The sequence below is a fragment of the Balaenoptera musculus genome, chromosome 3 (assembly GCF_009873245.2).
Source record: "Balaenoptera musculus isolate JJ_BM4_2016_0621 chromosome 3, mBalMus1.pri.v3, whole genome shotgun sequence".
NCBI lineage: Eukaryota > Metazoa > Chordata > Mammalia > Artiodactyla > Balaenopteridae > Balaenoptera > Balaenoptera musculus.
Window position 1 is genome coordinate 40352084 of NC_045787.1, and position 19894 is coordinate 40371977.

General features: G+C 36.7%; 1 protein-coding gene across 2 annotated transcripts in view; it reads right to left on the reverse strand.

The window, feature by feature from the left end:
* Positions 1 to 19894, reverse strand: part of ARL15 (ADP ribosylation factor like GTPase 15) — a 419067-nt gene that overhangs the window by 251032 nt on the left and 148141 nt on the right. For both annotated transcript variants that reach the window (XM_036848566.1, XM_036848565.1), the window contains one exon: positions 9154 to 9213. In XM_036848566.1, the coding sequence (XP_036704461.1) occupies positions 9154 to 9213 (60 nt within the window). The remainder of the gene's footprint in view (positions 1 to 9153; positions 9214 to 19894) is intronic.

Here is a 19894-nt window from a genome sequence, read left to right on the forward strand (position 1 = left end):
TCTTCATAACTTTACAGTCTAGTATGGTAAATACCAGTATTGAGTACACGATTCAACTAGGATCGTATAGAAAGGACAAAGAAGACATGACAGGGGGAAAGACAGCCTAGGAACAGATGGGACAAAAGTCAAAGAGGTGACAGTAGGCTTGGTTTATGCTAGGACAAGACTGAACCAAGCCCACTGCCACCTCCATGACTTTCATCTCTTCTGTACCTTTCCCTAGACTTTGTGTGATGTCTTGTCCTTTCTGTATGATCCTAACTGCATGTTGTACTGTTACAGTACTTCCCATACCAGACTATAGTGCTTCTCAAAGTAAAGACCACAGCCATAGCAACTTTGTTAAGTCAGTATTAGTTGTTATTTTATGGATGTTGGGTCTGCCTCACACTACCCACGCAAAAAGAAAACTTTGAGATTTATTAAAATGCCTACTGTACAAAATAAAACTAAAGAATTGACAAAGTCAGGGATAAAGGAAAATAGAGGAAATAATCCTTTATAGTCCTGTACAGTTGTTAGAGACTGCCTCTATGGTTCCCAGAGGTTGATGCGAAGTAGATACTGTAAGTTTTTATATAAAAAATAAACTAGTTATGCTATACCAAAGAGGAGAACAGCTATCAGCATCTTCAGCTGCTAGAAAAGAAAGCAGCAATGGAGAAGTTAAATGCCTTGCCCAATGTCCCCTGGCTTGTTTTTTAGAGGAAAATACTAGTCTCTTGACTTCCAGGGCTGTTGCTGCAATATCACACTGAAACCAAATACACAGTGAAAATTAGTTGCTATTATGGCAACCCCTGGGAGAAACAGAAATACCTATTCCCCTGTGAGGGATAAGAAGTTAAGCTAAGAACCCAACACAAATGTTCTGTGAGGAAGCTGGGCAGAGTGAGAAGACATGAAATGACCTGATTGTCCCTAAAGAGGAAACAGTGGTGAGGCAGCAACCTCAGAGGCACATGAGAACCCTACTGCCAGGGGTTGGGAGGTTTAAAAGTCTGGGACACTAGTTTCTAGAACGTTCTATATACACACAGAGTCTTATAAAGCAAATCGTTAAGTGCTATACTAAACTATGACTGGGAAGACAGATTTTAAAAAATTTCCTAGGGCACTTCTCCAGAAGAAAACAAAAATTAAGGTCAGGTCTACATCAGCCAGTAACAGATTTCTGGGCCCCTAGATTCACTTATTTGGCTCTGTTGACTGTTTGGCTCAGTTTTCCCTTAGCAAGTGTAAAAAACGCTTGAACACCACCACCCTGGGATCCTGTTCAACCAATTCAGATAGCTGTGGCCTTTTAACTCACATCCAAGTGACTTGGCTTTATACCAATATCATTTCCCCTAGTAAAGCCTAAGCCTAAGTGAGAAAGTACACAGCTCAGAGAGCCAGGAGTTAACTGGCTGTCCCCATTCCAGAAAGGTCTGGTTCTTTTCCTAGATAAGGAAACAATACTATATCAAGATGTTTCGATCATTCAATATTACATATTACACTGGATCCACAACTATAAAAAAAGAGTTAGTGGGAATACCACTGTCTATTCTTAAAGCATCTCTTCTGAGGTGCTTTAGGCAACTGAACTTTTCTTTTCCAGCCCAATCCCTTGGGAAATAAATAGTGATGATTTATTAAAACTTACATTTTACAGATAAGAAAACAACAACAAGAAGTTCAAATGCAGAGGGGGACAGAGTGTCTTGAGGCTACAGTCTACTTGCTGAACCACATTTTTTCCTTATAATTATACAACAGATACAGAACATGCGCATTTACTTGTATGTAGCTGACTGTCACTCAGCTCAAAGCACGGTCCTAAGGTATTCTGTGGACCTGGCCGCACTTGGGCCCCCCCTCTGTGCTGCCATGTTCCTTTGCCAGGGTCATGGTTTCTTGCCTCTTTTCCCATAGAAACCCACGTGGAGATGTCTAAAACAGTTTTCGAATGGCAAGTTGCTTTCTCCTATACCAGCAAAGAATGTAGGCAATTCCACTTGTCCCTTACAGCAATGTGGCCACAATAACCTCTTCAAGTCTGTCTGCTTATACTCATTCTTTTTCTAATATACAACCAATATATTGGTTTATATTGTCGTGTTCCCTCCTCTGTCTTTGTTGTATAGCATGACCTTCAGAGCCAGTGAGTACACTAAATTCATAGGTATTTAGCTGCATTATTTTTTTAATAGGAGGCAGTAGTGGCCATATAGAGGGAATAATCATAATATACAAAGGACAGTGAGAATGTATCAGATCAAAAGTAAAGAGCTATTATTCCCTCCAAAGTAAGTTTTTTTTTTTTTTTTTTTTTTTTTATAAAGTAGGCTATTTAATTTTATTTATTTATTTATGGCTGTGTTGGGTCTTGGTTTCGTGCGAGGGCTTTCTCTAGTTGCGGCAAGTGGGGGCCACTCTTCGTCGCGGTGCGGGGACCGCTCTTCATCGCGGTGCGCGGGCCTTTCACTATCACGGCCCCTCCCGTTGCGGGGCACAGGCTCCAGACGCGCAGGCTCAGTAGTTGTGGCTCACGGGCCCAGCCGCTCCGTGGCATGTGGGATCTTCCCAGACCAGGGCTCGAACCCGTGTCCCCTGCATTAGCAGGCAGATTCTCAACCACTGCGCCACCAGGGAAGCCCCCAAAGTAAGTTTTAATAAAAGATTCTGAAGGAAGAAAACTTTATTTTGGCAAAAGACATCAAACGGCCTGGGTACAAAAGGCAGGAATTACAAGAAGCAGGCAGCAGTGCCCCCTGGGCTGCCTGTTAAGAAGTCTGCCCTGTACAGTTTCTGGAGAAATTAAGAAATGCAAATAACCTGGACAGATTAACGGCACCCGAAGATAACTAGCAGCATACAAAGAAACAGCACCTTTCACTATGAGGAGGCGTATTCCTCCAGGCAAACAAAGAAACAGGACAGAGTCAACATCTGTTTCATATAACAGCTTGGCTGCTGAAAGAAGCAACCTTTAAAAAATGGCTTAGCTGACAATCCTTAAAAATCATTCAGTCACTATTGCATGGGCTGAAGTAAATGGGTAAATGAACACAACTTGCACTTTCCATACGACCCTCACCTCCTTCCTCTAAAGAAAAGAAAAGAAAGTGCAAACAAAAATCCTCATGAACTTCCCTTTTGATTGACAACTAGCAGCAATGAATACTGAAGTGTAAAAGACAGCTAACTGCTTTTTAACATTTCTTTGCTTCCCCAAAGTCAACTGGGAAGACAAGACTGCCAAAGAGTATATTGGGTGGGGATGGTGGCCAGGATAGGGGGTGGGGAAACAATTCAGACATAACTCCTTAGCATATTATGGGAAGAAAACAAGTCATTTGGCCAAACCAACCATGGTTCCAGAATTCAGTTCGAGAAAGAAAAAGGAACATGATGATGTCTGGATGCCTATCAATAAGTGGTAACAAACGAAACGTGTTAAGAAATGAAATTTTCCTCTCTGGATTCTATCAATTTGTAAATGAAATTTCAAAATCAAGAGAGAGCCACCTATGAATGCATAAAAATCTGTTCGTAGATTTAAGAACTGGACATTTCTAAGACGAAAAATTATCAGAGCTGTGATGTCACTGCAGTGTGACCACTGCTTCCAACTCAGTTAAATGCCAGATGCTTCACTTACCTTAGTAATGTGGTTAAAATACATAAGCCAAACAGAATGAAAGCAATTAAGAGGTACTGTGACAAACAAGAGATTTTTCAGGTGGAATCTGAAAACAGAAAGAAAGGTGATTAGGTGGAAAGGGACAAGAACATTTACTACTAACACACATGTAGTGCCAAAAAATATGCTGGGCAGCTACCCAAGACCCCAACGAGGTGAGGTCCCTTCCCAGTGACTTTTCAGGTTAAATAGGTATAATGCAATGAAGGAAAAGATCACCTTGTCTACGAGGGAGGGAGGCATGACCACAAAAAGAAAAAGCAATCAATATGTGATCTGTGTTGTTTTCAGAGACCTTGGGGAAAAAAGGCTTTATTGAAAGGTGTTTTTGAGGGGTATGAGGGAGTGAGGATATAATTATAATAAAAGCAAAATCTTCCAAAAATGTTAGCTATGGGCCAAGTGGTCTCTAAGTACTTGACCTACGTTGACTAATTTAGTCCTCACAAGGATTATATGATGTAGGGACTATTATTACTACATTTTACAGATAAGGAAACAGAGATACAGGAAAGTAGACTTGCCTGGAAGCATGCAGGATGACTGGGCTTTGAAACAAGTCACCAGGAGGAAGGAAAATCCTTCGAAAGATTAATCTGCCTATCCAGCATCCTGCTCGGTGTCTTGCACAACATCGCGAAAAATAAAAATAATAGAGCAAGACGAGCAGAGTAATTAATTAAAGTTAAAAGAGAAAGGATTTAGATTAGTTTCAAACACACACCAAAAAAAACCTTTCCAAATTCAAGAATATGCAGGGAAAAAAAAAAGTTCATTGAGCGATACTACAGAATGTCCTTCGTCAGGATGGAAACTAACACTCAGCCTTGCTGGATGCTATTAAAAATAAATCCCTTCAAGTATGGAAGGGATTAACCTAGAAATTCGTTTTAGGCCTATAAGAAGTCATATTTGGCTTTAATCAAGGAGAGAAGTTAAGTAGACGTCAAGAGTCTCCCCTTGTGTCCATTAGCCAGTCTATTCAGGGACTACGCTTGTCTTAACAGTATAACCACCACCATTTTCTAGAACTCCGCCTGAGCATATAATATGTACTCAGTAAATATTTGTTGACTGACTGAATTAGAAAAAATAAAAAGAATATCAAAATGACATGTTTATGGAAGATTCTGTAAGTTTTGGAAACTATCTAGAATAAGGTAAGACTCTGCTTCAGAAGGCAGTCTTGAAGAAATCAGAAGAGGGAAGCACTGGAGTGCTGAGGGCATTGGAGTCAGACCATAACTGAAGAAGAGTTTGACTTGAAAGACTTCTAAATAAGAAGCTACTGAATAGGGGCTTCCCTGGTGGCTCATTGGTTAAGCATCGGCCTGCCAATGCAGGGGACACGGGTTCGAGCCCTGGTCTGGGAAGATCCCACATGCCGCGGAGCAACTAAGCCCGTGCGCCACAACTACTGAGGCTGCACTCTAGAGCAGGTGAGCCACAACTGTTGAGCCCGCGAGCCACAACTACTGAAGCCTGCACGCCACAACTACTGAAGCCCGCGCACCTAGAGCCCGTGCTCCGCAACAAGAGAAGCCACCGCAATGAGAAGCCCGCACACTGCAAGGAAGAGTAGCTCCACACAACTAGAGAAAGCCCGCGCGCAGCAACAAAGACCCAACGCAGCCAAAAATAAAAAAAAAAAAAGAACCTACTGTATAGCACAGGGAACTCTACTCAATACTCTGTAATGATCTATATGGGAATAGAATCTAAGAGAGAATGGATGTATGCATATGTATAACTGATTCACTTTGCTGTACAGCAGAAACTAACATAAGATTATAAATCAACTGTACTCCAATAAAAATTAATTTAAAAATAAAATAATAAAAAAAAAGAAAGACCTCTAAATAAAGGAGTAAGACAGAAAACGAATGATAAAAGCGGCGGCAATAATAAGGGATGACGTCCTAGAATTTTTCAGCAGAGAGCAAGAGGTTCATGATTAATCAGTATAGTGTTAATGAAAATAATGCAAATATGTGAAGACTTCAAATTGTTCTTATAATAATGATAAAAGCATCAGCAGACAACACACGGGAGCACTTCTCTTGTGCTGGGCGCTGGGTAAAATGCTTTATGTATAGAGTATGCTGATTAAGCGCAAGCACTCAGATCAACTTCCACACCTCCTCCAAATAACTTTGATCAAGCCACTTGATCTGTGTCTAGGTGTCCTGTGTCTCATTATCTGTGAGATAATAATAGCATCTATTCTCTAGGCATGAAGTTGCAAAGATTAAATGAGAATGTGTGGGGAGAGAAAATACAAGAAATTTTAGAGTTCTAATTTCACATAAAGACAGGAGTAATCGGTACAGCCTGATGAGTATGACAGGTAAGCTGCGGAGAGCAAGTCATTCTCAAAACAGTGAAAACAGGACTCACCCATCATATCACTGAGCTGGACTAACTATATCTCTCTTTGTGTCATCCCTTACTTTATTCTTACTTACCCCTTAATTTCATCATTTTCAAAAATTAATTTCAAATATTTCTTTTCATGCATGTCTCCATCCCTGAACCATGAGTGCCTTGAAGACAGGGGATGTGTTTTAAATATCATTTATTTCCAGCCCCTAGAATCATGCTTGACACACAAATAATTGTGCTAGAATGACTGCATGAACAACAGGAAAAGACCATATGAGAAAATTGATGTGAACGAGATGTATAGCCATTTTTAGGAGGAAGATATAAGAAATACCCTCATAGAAGAGAAATTTGATAAGAACATAGAATTATTTCTATATATACATAACACAAATTATATAGTACATATATACAAACACACAAACATCTATCAGTGTGTGTGCAAACACAGTTTGTTATTAAGATCTACCAAAAGTGACTTTCATTTAATTTAACTCCATTAGTCACTGTTATTTCATTCTAAACCATTTCTTCTTACTAGATAAGGAACACAAGTTCATGCCTCTTCCTATTTTGAAGAAGTGAGAAGTGTAACTTAAGGTTGATAAGGGGGTGATGGAAAGTCTTGGAACCATGTGAAAAGGGTAAAGAAGGAATTAGAAGGGAGGAACAGGGGCCGTGCCAATCTTGGGAATTAACCCTAGGATAAGCAGAACTTTCTGAGCATTCTGCACTTCAGCACAGTTCGGGCCCTTAGTATCTGCCTACCTTTATACCTATCTTCTTGAGTTTCTCCCTTGATTTCATAGTTTTCCCCTGGATTGACAACCTGATTGAACTCTGATTAACCTGTCTTCTGAGTTAACTCTCTACTGGTAAATAGCTGTTTCACATCTTCACACACTGATCTTAAAATTCTCAACTCTTTCCTCTTGAACTTAGAAATTCTTGGGTCAAGCAACCTCCTCTCAAACAATTTGATTTTAGGAGGTCATAATTCTCCCTAAATGCCACATATCTTATATCGGGATGAGCCTCTTGGTATGTAAGATTTACTCTAAATCCTAGGAAAGCTATACTCTCTGTCTGTTTGTCTACTTTTCATGCATTCTTGGGTGAGACTTGACTTAGGGCCCCGTCCTACCCCATGCAGAGTAGGTCCTCAAAAAATATTTGTTGGATAAAGGAATTAGTGAGTAAAAAGTCAAGGATTGAACTCCCTCCACTGCTTGCCTCTGAGCACACAACACAGGATACACAATTAGATTCTACTCAGAAAATCACCTTCTCCTTGAGACAGTCTCTCAACTGAAAACAGCTATTAAACTTCAGGGGAAGAAGAATCTGTGCTTAAGCTAGGAATTTGCTCTTCATTACCACCCGCCAAACACCACACATCACTAGCCTGAAACTAATGTATAGGTCCCAATCCCTGAAGCTCTATCTTATACCTACATCTCTCAACTATTACATCACAGAAGAGGCACAAACTAAAGCATTTCCACCAAACTCTATGGTATCCTCTCCATTGTAATTTCCATTTCAACAATTGCCAGGGTACACACAGTTCTTTCAGCAAAATTAAACCTTGCCTGGGAACAGACAGATTCCCACCTTATACACCCCGTCCTCTAATTTGATCTTTTGAATTGTACTGATTTTCAATGGCACAGAGTCAAGGTTATAAATTCCGCTTTTTAAAAATTGTCCAGATACATCCATTATTTATATCATCCAACTAAGCATCAATAATAAACACCTTATCAATTAATCAACAGTTTTGTATACCTGGAGGGTATTCAATAAAAACTTTGCATCTAGCCTAGTAATAATACAATTACTAAGTATCAACCATATTCAAAAATAATAGAATTCTCAAACTATTCATTTTGATTCCATGGATGTTTACACTATGTCCTCTGAAGCCACAAAGTAATATTAAAATATTCAATCTAAAAGAAGAGTCTTAAAATTTTTGCATAGAAAAATTATTCTATTACAAGAACATTCACGTTTTATAATTTTTGCAGTCAAAATGACAAAACCAACATCAAAGAAAAACCAGAATTTATCAACCATGGTTCATTTTAAATATTAATGCTGTAAAAGTCAAAGGTAGCTATAAAACAGACTGACAGACGTATACTTGTTCTGGATATAGCTCTTTAAAACACACACCTGAAAAGATCAGCCAATATATCATTAGATAAAAATAAGAAGGCATCAAACACTATTATGATGGCATAAGGTTTGTGTCAATTTCATCAATCTAAAAATAGGTCACAGAATGAGCTTAAAAAAAAAAACAGGGTAAGGTCAATATCACAAAGTGATTAAAGAGATGGAAGAGAACTTTCTTCTAAGTCATTAAACTCACCAATATTATACTGAACTCCAGAGCACTTACCATTTTCCTGTGGCATTAGAGAATTTAGTAGGTTCACTGAATTGACTGATTTCTTTGTTAACCTATTTACATGGGTTAAGACCCTGACTGACATAAAACACAACCAAAAAAAAAAAACCTCAGACAGAGAGTGTAATGAAAGACTGAGTGATGTATAGTTTGGGGTGCAGCCTAGCCAATAAATGTGCTTGACCAGCAAAGAACCTATTGGCAAAGATTTATTATTGGAACAAATACATTCTAAAAAGATCTGATACAATAAAACCTGCAGTATGAATACAAACTACTCTAAAATACAGTTCTTTGCCCTGTATAATATATAGCTTATTTTTTATGATTATATTAAAACTCTCTTCATTTTGTTCATTGAAGAATAAATTTCATTAGCTAAGTAAAACCGAAGAGTACAGTGTATGAAATGGCATTAGTAGTGTAGTTCTTTAATCCACACAAAAGAAAACAAAGTTTATGCTACTTAGAACTCTTCAACTACCTTTAAAATATATATAAAGAAAAGGAAATATTTCAAGGAAATGTATTATCAAGAGAAAAGGTAAAAATGAATCACCTCTGAGAAGAATACATCATCATTATGTTTTAATTATATGTAACACATTAATATGAACTTAGTAAAAGCTAGAGCCAGACATAGAAGTGATCTTAAATGATATACCTCCAAGTTCTTTTACATTCAAGATGGCATTCTGGAATGGCACTGCTTTTATACTAAAACCTACAATTAGAAAACAGAAAACAAAGAATTAGCAACTTAAGTTTTAAAAATGTATAAAATGCTCAAATGCTCTTTTTTAGGCAGATTAAGAGTTATTTTTCATAGCTCATATTTACACCAGAAACACATAATTTCCAAGATAAACGGTTAACCCAGTATTATCTACCATTTTGCAAAAGTTGTATGTTACAGCAAAATATAACCCTCTTCTTCATATTATTGCCTCATTCTTTAATACATAATGCCACTTTGTAAATTTTATCAGTTGCGAGAAAGACACTTGGAAGTATAGAGAAACTTCAAAGAAAATATTAAATCTATCAGGACCTTTGCATCTAATTCCTAAGGTTAATCTTCCCTCACATATAATTTAGCAACCCTAGAGACTAAGGTATCAAAATTATAACCATCTTATATTGAATTACATAGTATTTATGTTAGTGTTTTCTTTCAAGGACGTGGTTAAAGTCATACATAAATTTTTCTTAAAAGTATAATCATAATTACCCATTTATGCATTTTATAATGCATGTAATAAATGACTTCTATTATAAAAGTATATTCAGAGTATAGTACTATGATTAATTCTGTATTTAGGACTTAATTATCATCATCTAAGTCAATCAATTCAGGTGTGACATATGTGAGAGTGCATTTACCTATACACAGACACACACACAAATATATACACTAAATATTTCTGAAATGACCCACAAGAAACTGGAACATGTAATGACTCTTGGTAGAACTGGGTATCTGGAGGTCTTAAATAGAAGGGAGTTTCTTTTGTTTCACTTGAATACTTTGCATATAAAGGTACTTCTTTTTCAATTAAAAGCTCTACTATTATTAATAGTTAATTTATTCAGTAATTTCCGAGCACCCAATCAATTTAAGGTTTTAAGCATTATTTGATATGTACAATTACAAGATAAATAAGACACGGTCCCCTTTTTAAGAAATTATCAACAGGGTGAAAGGGAAAACATACAAATACTTTCACTGAAGCAAGTTATGATGGGTGCCTAGAAAGGTAAAAAGATATAAAATACAATGTGTATAAGAACAATTCTTTTACATGGTTTTGCTTTACTTTATTAAAAAACACATTAAAATGTGCCTTATTCTACTCCAGCCTATTATTACCACTCCTCTGTTGTATACTGTCCCAGAGCTTTAAGATTTTATATATTACCTTCTACTTAAGGCAGTGAATATCATGTAATGGTAAAAAAGTGACTTTGGAGTCAGACAGAACTAGGTTTTAATAAGCTCTATGACTGTGGGCAACTTACCAGCCTTGGCTTTCATTGTCTGTAAACTGGGAATGATAGTATCTATGTCACAAAGTTGTTATGAGGATGCGATAATGCATGTGTTATCTTTATCACAGTGCCTGGTACAAATAAGCACAAAATATAAGACTGCCGATGTTATATTTCAATGGATGCCATGTTGTTGATGATTTAATCATTACGTACACATATCTTCTGCCTGTCTGAATATATTACAGACTCAAGACAGAAATGATGGTGCTCATTTATTAATCTAAGTATTTAGTTGGAGCCATAAATGTTATCACTGAATGAAAAGTACCGTTGTTGGAGCGATGGAAGTGTAAACTGTTGAAATTTGTTGTACAGAACGTAAATGTTCATTGGGCTCTCTGAGAACCTTCCAAAACATACCCTTCCTATGTGGGTTTAATACAGACTGACACAGTGGGCGTAGCCCTATGATTAACGGTGCATGCAGTCACTGAATCTTAGTAAAATAGCAGGAGGAGTAGGAGGCAGCTTCATGTGGCTGACATACTGGCATATACCTGGGTCTGCAGGAAAGCCTCTCCAGGTGTCTGGCCTCTGGGAAATTACGGAAACTCAGTGCCAATCACAATACTCCTGCTGGCACTGAAATTCGCCCACAGGAGACTTGGATGCTTGACTGTATCTACCTACCTCACAGGGGTGTTACATGGATTAAAAGGCAATGACTGTGAAATCCTGAAAACGGAAACGCTATGTAAGTGCTAAACAGTCTATTAGTGGTTAGGTTCAGGACAACCCAAGTATGGATTTTCCAGAGAAATGGGACAAACCCCAACTTTGAAAAAGAAATAGTTATGGAGCACATCAGCAATATTTCATCTGCTTTGATTCTTAAAAGCTGACAATATGCAGGCACCCAGAGGGAAGAAATATCTTTCTGGAAATTACCACACCCATATGCAAAATACGACTTTTGAAATTTATTGATCTAACAGGCAGATTATATGACGGTTCCCATTTTGAATCCTTAGACAGACTTCATAATAAATTGACTACAAAAATGTCCTCCAATGTTCACTCTAAGCAAAGTAACCTAGCAATGTTATTTATAGGCATATAAATGTTCCTGCAGAATACTCATAAATGTTTTCTCTTCACACAGAACATGTGTGGCTAGATTTATACTGCAAAGGTATATGCAGTCTTCCACTTTGCTGTCTTTGTATTATTTTTACAATATAGCTGTGGTAATTAATGTTCAGAGGATGAAGCCTAGATAATCAGTCCAGAAAATAAGAGAATGTACTATTCATGGAAGAGAAACAATATTTTTCTATTTTAGTCATTCTAACTGTTTGCAAGGATTAAAAAGACTTAAAATGTAAAGACACATTTTCAGTTCACCAGAAGGGCAATCAAGAAGGGCAACCATCAGATCAATTGTATTTTATTCCTTTACATTGAGTTGGATGAGGTCAAGAAGGGGAATTAATATTTAGTAGGGCTACAAAGGTCAATCCATCAAAATACCTTTCTCAAAGGGTTGCTTTGAGGAATGAAAATCACTGGATTGCATGGGCTCTACAGTAAGAATGTCTGGGTTCAAATTCTGGCTCTACCATTATTAACTGTCTGACTCTGAGCAAGTTACTTAATTCCTCTGTGCCTCAGTTTCCTCAGCTGTAAATGAAAACAGACCGTAATCAGTGCTATAAAGTGTTTTGTTTTTAAATAATTAAACTAAAAATTCAGAATACTAATGGTCATCAAATAATCACTGAATGCTTTCTCCCAATCAAAATCATGTGTGGCCTCAAATTCAGATATATTATGAAAGCAGTGGTAAAAATAAGAGTTGCTGAAGAAGCAATCAAAACAAACATTTATTGAGGACTTCTATAGACTAAATATTTGTGGTCCTCCTTAACACTTCCTTCCCTTTCAATCAATCAACCAATCCCCAAAGCCTTTCAATTTCACCTGCTAAATAGTTCTCAAAAATGCCTACCTCTCTTCATCCTCACAGCACAACTGTGGTCAAGCCACCACCATCACCACGTGGTGAGCCTCCAAACTAAACTCTGCATCTATTACTGGCCTCCTCAATCATCCCCACACATTAGCAGAAGTGATTTCCTGAAATGCACTTCTGTTTACATCATTCCCCTACTTAAAATGGTCTGATACCTTCTCACTACTCAAGGTATAGTTTGAAACATCTAACAAGGCCCTACCTGATCTGGTTCCTCTTTCCTTCCCTAGGCTTATTTTGTACCATTTCCCCCTCATTTATATTCTTCAGTTCCTAAAACAAGCCATGTTCATTACATCTCAGGGCCTTTGCACCTACTGCTCCAAAAGTGTGTGTTCTTTGCCCTTCTGGCAAACTCTTTATCCTTCAGGTGGTATTAGAACTTCACTTTGTCAGGCAGGCCTTCTCTGGTGTTCCTGAAATAGATTGATTTTTTTGGATCTGTGTGCTTGGGGCACTCAGCACTTCTCCTACATGACTTTCACAGTTCTAATTACATATCAGTTTATTTACTTGTTTTATGTTTGTTCCCCAGCTAGACTGCAAGGATTCGTAATAGAGATACAGTGTACAGTGCATCTTGTATGCCAGTGCTTGGTCATAATAGGATCTCAATATTTGTTTAAAGATCTGTGCTAAGGGTTTATATTTAGTCAGCCCTCCATATCCAAGGGTTCTGCATCCACATATTCAACCAAACAGATCAAAAATATTTGGGAAAAAAATTTCCAGAAAATTCCAAGAAGCAAAACTTGAATTTGCTGTGCCCAGGCCATTTACATTGTATTTACATTGTATTAGGTATTATTGGTAATCTAGAGATGATTTGAAACATATGGGAGGATGTGTGTAGGTTACATGCAAATACTGTATTTTTATATAAAGGACTTGAGCATCCTCAAATTTTGGTATCCGTTGCAGGGGGAGGTGGTCACCAGTCCCCCTCATATACCAAGCGACGACTGTATTTTAGCTGTTACGACAGTCCTTAACTTAATGAATAACTACTGTTCCAGGAAGCAAGTGAAGTCTAGAAGGGTTAAGTACCTGGCCAAAACTACTAAATGCTGTATTTAAAACCTGAACTCAGGTCTCATCACCTGAGTCCACCAGAGCGCCACACTATAGCACCTCTTCCACATCCCAACAAGATGATGGATTCAAAATTTCCAATTTTGAACCTAAATAACAGTGGAGCTGATTGGAAAAAATACACACATACCTAATAATCCCACTAATTATTTTCCCTCCTATTTATAAATAATCCAACACAAGGAATCTATTTTGATTCTTGTGTTCTCAGGTCTATACTACATTGCCTTATTAACGGAATAAAAGTAATAGTATGAGTTTAGAGAGTACTTTTTTAAAGACGTTATTAATAAAACCAGGAACTCAGGAGGGGAGGGAAAATGTCCAACTGACTCAGCCATGACAGTGCGCTTGTTCTGTTGCTTCTTCGAAAAAATAAGCATCCTCCGATGCTCTTTGCAGGAAGTCAGTGAGCTGATGGAACAAGAGCACTGTCCTAGAAACCCTATCACAGCTCTTAGACTTCTTACCAGCCACTTTTTTCTTGACTTTGAATCCCTCATCTGCAAAATGAGTGGACTAGATTAGCTTTCTAAAGTTTCCTCTAATGTTAGGATTCCATTATTTATATTGTAACAACTGAGTCAACCATCAATGGCCTCCAGTATTTGGCTGAAGGCCTCAGGGGTAGGTCTCCCGACTCCATTCAAACAATTTGATGGCTGAAGCCTAAGTTACGTAGTCATTTTTTCCTGGCCTATTTAAGCTACATTAGTAAGACTGAAACCTCCCCTAAGATTTAACCCCACAAATTTTAATAAATATATGACTTAGTAACTCTTTGGGGAAATAATTGTTTGCATAGACATTCAGTTTTTGTCTTTTAGTCCTTAAATCCAAAAAAGCCTGTGATACAAGGGAGATGGATTTGAAATTTTTTATGCGGGGAAAGCATTACTGGAATCGTAACAAAATTAGGTTTCAGAGGGAGGTTAGTCTATTTTTATTCACTGTGTGGAACACATGACAATTTCGCTTGGACCTACAGACCAACCTCCCCCCTTCCCCTGCAACACATACACAAGTCTGCACACATGTACACAGGTACTCGCTGTGTGCTTCTGACATCCCTGGGTCACTCTAAGAACTGCTAAGGGGAAAGACATTCCACAGATCTGGTGGCCTTGACTTGGACCAAGGACGTGATTTATGCGGTAGTTTTGTGATGTTTGGACAATGGTCTAGCGAAATTCTTCTAAATATCATTTCAACATCATAAAAGGAAATTTAATCTACCAGCATTTATAAAACACAATTCTTTAGCAGATACCAAATCTGACTTTCTAACTTATTTCTTCTTAACGTGTATGCAGCTAATACTAAAGTTATTAAAATGTCTGATTCAAATTTTCATAAACTTTTCTGTATTTCTTTCAAATTACCATAATTGTTTTCTATTTTAACTGACCGACATATCACTTGACAAATTTTCAAACATAGTAATATATATCCCTAGAAGAGATTTTTCAACCTTTTTCAATTCCAAGTGTTCAATTTTCTCTAGATTGTTCTCTATGTTACAATATATTATCCTAAACCTTTAGACTCCATTCCTCTGGTTTAAAAAGAAAAAAAGTGAATATTGTGTAATCTACAGGTTAACAATCCCTTTTATCAACAAATTCTTTGGGCACATACAGTCAAGGAATTCACTCTGGGCAAAATTCACTTTTGTTTCTAGACCAAGGTGTAAGCTACTCAATTTTTTTCCTCTATCAGCAAGACCTGCTCTTTTCAGGATTTCTTGGCCCTTTGAGTTTTGAAAATTTAAGTATCTTTTAAAAATTATGTCAAAGTAAAAGACTGGTGAAGTTAACAATCCAATAAAGTTTGGATTCCCTTTACCTCTGAAGAAAAGGCTGACATTCTTGCCTTGCTGAAATGGATAGACATACCCTTCTTGTGTCATGTTTTCATTTTAAGAAACTAATTTTCAGTCTGTCTTTTCAACTGTTCCAAACTCTTCCAACAAATATTTCATTTTAATTGGCTTTATATATTCAAAACGTTATAAAATAGAGAAATAATTTAAGAGAATAAAATTTCACACATAATTCGACCATACCAACAAAGCCCATAGTTATTTTTTACGGGTTTTTTTCCCCCATTTTTGATTCAAAAGCATAGTTTTGCAAGGTTTAATTTTCAAAATGAATGTAAATTTAATTTTCCTTTACAGAAGATTGTATGTGTTTTCCAATATATGATCATTTCAACTGATGTACCACGAGTTAATTAACAAACTCCCTTGATATAGGACATTTAAATTACTTTAAAGTTTTAGTTATACAAAATGTTGCAAGGAATCAGTTTGTTCATACAGTTTCTTTGAAATTACACACTTAATGTAAATTCTTAGTGACACGCTTATTAGGCCAAGGGATGTAAATATTTTGGTAACCTTTAATTTATATGAATAACTTCTTTCAAAAAAAAAAACGGACAACACACATTTTGGTAAATTTAGGTATAAAATTAACATTTTCTTATTTATTTTCTAGTAAAGTTGAACTTCTGGTAAAGCCAAACCTTTCCATTTATTTGTTTGCCATTAATTCTTTTCTTGAATACCTCTTTGTGGACTTAGCTTAATTAATCAATTAGATTCTAGATACTACTTGTGAATGTGACTGAATTCTCTAAATGGGACTGTCATAAACTCTTATCTGTAATATCTGATAGAAATACTTCTCAACAGCATTGCTTTTACTTATATTTGTCATCTTAATCTTAGCTTTCCAGTCTTTCTAAACTTTTATATAGTTAGCTCCCTTGCTCCTTCACTTTGTACATTATTCTCCATAGGACCTCCTTCAGCTATTCTCCCGTCCTCACATTGAATGTTCACATGCACATGTGGCTTTCTGACCTCCTCATTTCTTCTAGTTACTTTTTCTTGCCATTGGGTTTTGTCATTTATTTTAGGACCTTCCTTCCACCTCCTTTGTTCTTCTTCAGCTGCATACATACACAACAAAAAGGAGCCAGCAGTTGAGTTTGAACAGGCCGGCAATGTCTATCTGGAACTCTGGTGAGGAATGGGTTTTGTGGGTCCACTGATAACTAAAATCAGCCTGCTTGGTTCTCCTCTGCCTCCACCCCTCCTCTGTCACCAGTAATTAGTTTCTCCAACCTCTTGCCCACCTTCATTAGCTACAATAAACATACAGACTCAACCAACAAGCATCTACCCCTTCTCTTCTCTTTGCACCTCATGCCCAACTCTGCCCTGCCTTTATCCTTGCAGAGCCCTCTCAGTGAATCACAGGGAACTTCACCTTTGTTAAGAAAAGTCTTCTCTAGCCTCCAACATTTTCTTACACGCTTTTCCTTCCTTCTTATACTAGCAAACAGAGCTTTCCTTCCCTCATCAGGGCCAGCCAGGACAAGCTTTGCTTCCTTATAATGTTTTTACCGCTTTACCATACTCACCTCTTAATAACTTCCCAGCTAAAGTTGTGACATCTGTTTCTGTGTCGACCTTTGCATTTCCATCTACCAACTTTCAGGGCATTTGCTTATCTATCTGAATGAATTCAACACATTTGTCCACCGCTCTATCTGCTTCTACTCTTATAGACAACATTCTCCAAACTAATGATCAAAGCTATCCTCCAAATTTTCAAATCTCCAAAATTATCAGCTCTAAATTCACATTAGCCATCACTAATTTGTTGGTATGAAGTTGTAGATCCCATCAAATTTTCTACATAGATGATCCTGTCATCAGTAAACCAAGAAAGTTTTACTTATTCCTTTCCAATCTGGAAGCCTTTTATTTCTTTTTCTTGCCTGATGCACTGGCCAGAATCTTTACTACAATGTTGAACATTGTTGAGAAGTGGTGAGAACAGACATCCATGTCTTATTCCTGATCAGACCAGGAATAAATTCTGTTTTTCATAGATGACCTTTAACAGTTGAGGAAATTCCCTCTGTTCCTATTTTGGTGAGAGTTTTTATCAGAAATCAGTGTTTTTTGTTTGTTTGCTTGCATCTCTTGAGATGATCACATGGTTTTCTTTTCTTAGTTTAATATTGTAAATTAAATTTATTGATTTTTGAACGTGAAACCAACCCTGTATTCCTGGGATAAATGTTACTTGGTCATGACACATTATCCTATTAAAAATATACTACTTTAAGATTTGATTTGCTAGATTTTTGTTTATATTTTTGGTATCTATGTTCATGAGGGATATGGTACGTAGTTTTTTTGCAATGTCTTTATCTGGTTTTGACATTAAACTTGCTGGTCTTATAGAAGGAGTTGGAAAGTCTTCCCTCCTCCTTCAATTTTCTGAAAGATATTGTGTAGCAGTGGCATTATTACTTCTTTCAGATGTTTGATAGAATTCACCAGTGAAGCCAACTAAACTTCAAGTTCTTTTCTTTTTAAAACTATAATTTCGATTTCTTTAATAACTATACATCTGGGCTTTCTATTTCTTCTTGAATGAGCTTTGATAACTTGTCTTTCAAGTAATTCATCCATTTAAGCTGTCAAATTTACTGGTATGAAGTTGTTCATAATATTCTATTATCCTTTTAATATCTATAGACTCTATATTGATGTAACCTCTCTCATTCCTGATACTATAAATTAGTGTCATCTTTGATTTTTTTTCCCTGATCAGTTTGGCTAGAGTTTCTTAAGCTTTATTGATCTTCCCAAAGAACCAGCTTTTGATCTAATGAGTTTTCTCTACTGTTTTTCTATTCCACTGATTTCCACTTTGATCCTTATTATTTCCTTTCTTTTGCTTACTTTGGGTTTGATCAGTCCTTCTCGTTTAGTTCCTTAAGGTGGAGGCTGAGGTCACTGATTTGAGGGCCTTCTTTCCTAATCCAGGGGTTCAGAGCTATGAATTTCCCCCACAGTCCTGCTTTAGAGACATCCCACAAATTCTGATGTGTTGTATTTTCATTCAGTATAAAATACTTTACAATTTCTCTTTTGATTTCTTATTTGATCCATGGGTTATTTAGAAGTACTTTAGTTTCCAAATATTTGGGGACTTTTCCAGAGATGGTCTTGATTTCTAATTCAATTCCATGTGGTCTGTGGTTTGAATACTTTTAAATTTATTGAAACTTGTTTTATGTCCTCAAATATGGTCTTATTTGGTAAATGTTCCAAATGCACTTGAGAAGGTTCTCTGCTGCTGTTGTGTAGAGGGTTCTATACACGTTAATCAGGTCAGGGTGGCTGACAGTGTTGTTCAAGTCTACTACCTCTATTTTCTTCCTACGTGTTCTATCAATAATTGAGAGTACTGAAATCTCTGACTACAACTGTGGGTTTTGTCAGTTTTTGCTATGTGTATTTTTGAAGTTGTTATTACGTACATAAATGTTTAGCATTGTTATGTCCTCTGATTCAAAGACTCTTTCATCATTATGAAATGAACTTCTTTATCCCCAGTATTATTCTTTGCTCCAAAGTCTACCTTGTCTGATGTTAATATAGCCGCTCCAACTTTCTTTTGACTCTTTCTTATGCCTATTGGGATAACATATCTTTTTCCATCTTCTTACTTTTAACCTATTTGTGTCTTTATATTTAAAGTCAGCATATAGTTGGGTCTTGTTTTTTTAATCTAATCATATTCTCAGTCTCTTAATTGAGGAGTCTAGACCATTTGCATTTAATTTGATGACTGATGGTCAGGTTTGAGTGTTATCACCTTGCTACTTGTTTTCTATTTGTCCCATATATTCTTGTTCCCTTTTTTCCTGACTTCTTTTTGATTAATTATTTTTTATAGTTCCATCTTATCTCATTTGCTGCCTTATTGGCTCTCACACTTTGTTTTGTTATTTTAGTGGCTGCTTTAGGGTTTATAGTGTATCTTTAGCTTATAGTCTACCTTCAAGTGTTATTAAACTACTTCACATATAAGAACCTAACAATAGTATACTTCCCTTTTCCCCCTATGACTTTTATTCTATTGTTCTCATGCATTTTACTTTTACATGTTATAAATCCCACAGTATACTGTTTTTATTTAAACAATTATAAAGAGATTTAAATAAGAACTAAATCTTATATAATTATCCATGTAGTCACCATTCTGTTACTTTGCTTTGTATAGATCCAGATTTCCATCTGGAATCATTTTTCTCCTGCCTGAAAAACTTCCTTTAGCATTTTCTTATAACTTTGGTCTGCTAGCAATAAATTCTTTCACTTTTTTAATGTCTGAAAAAGGCTTTATTTTGAGTTTCTTTTTGAAAGATACTTCTGTTGGATATAGGCTGATAATTATTTTTCCCTTCAGTACTTTAA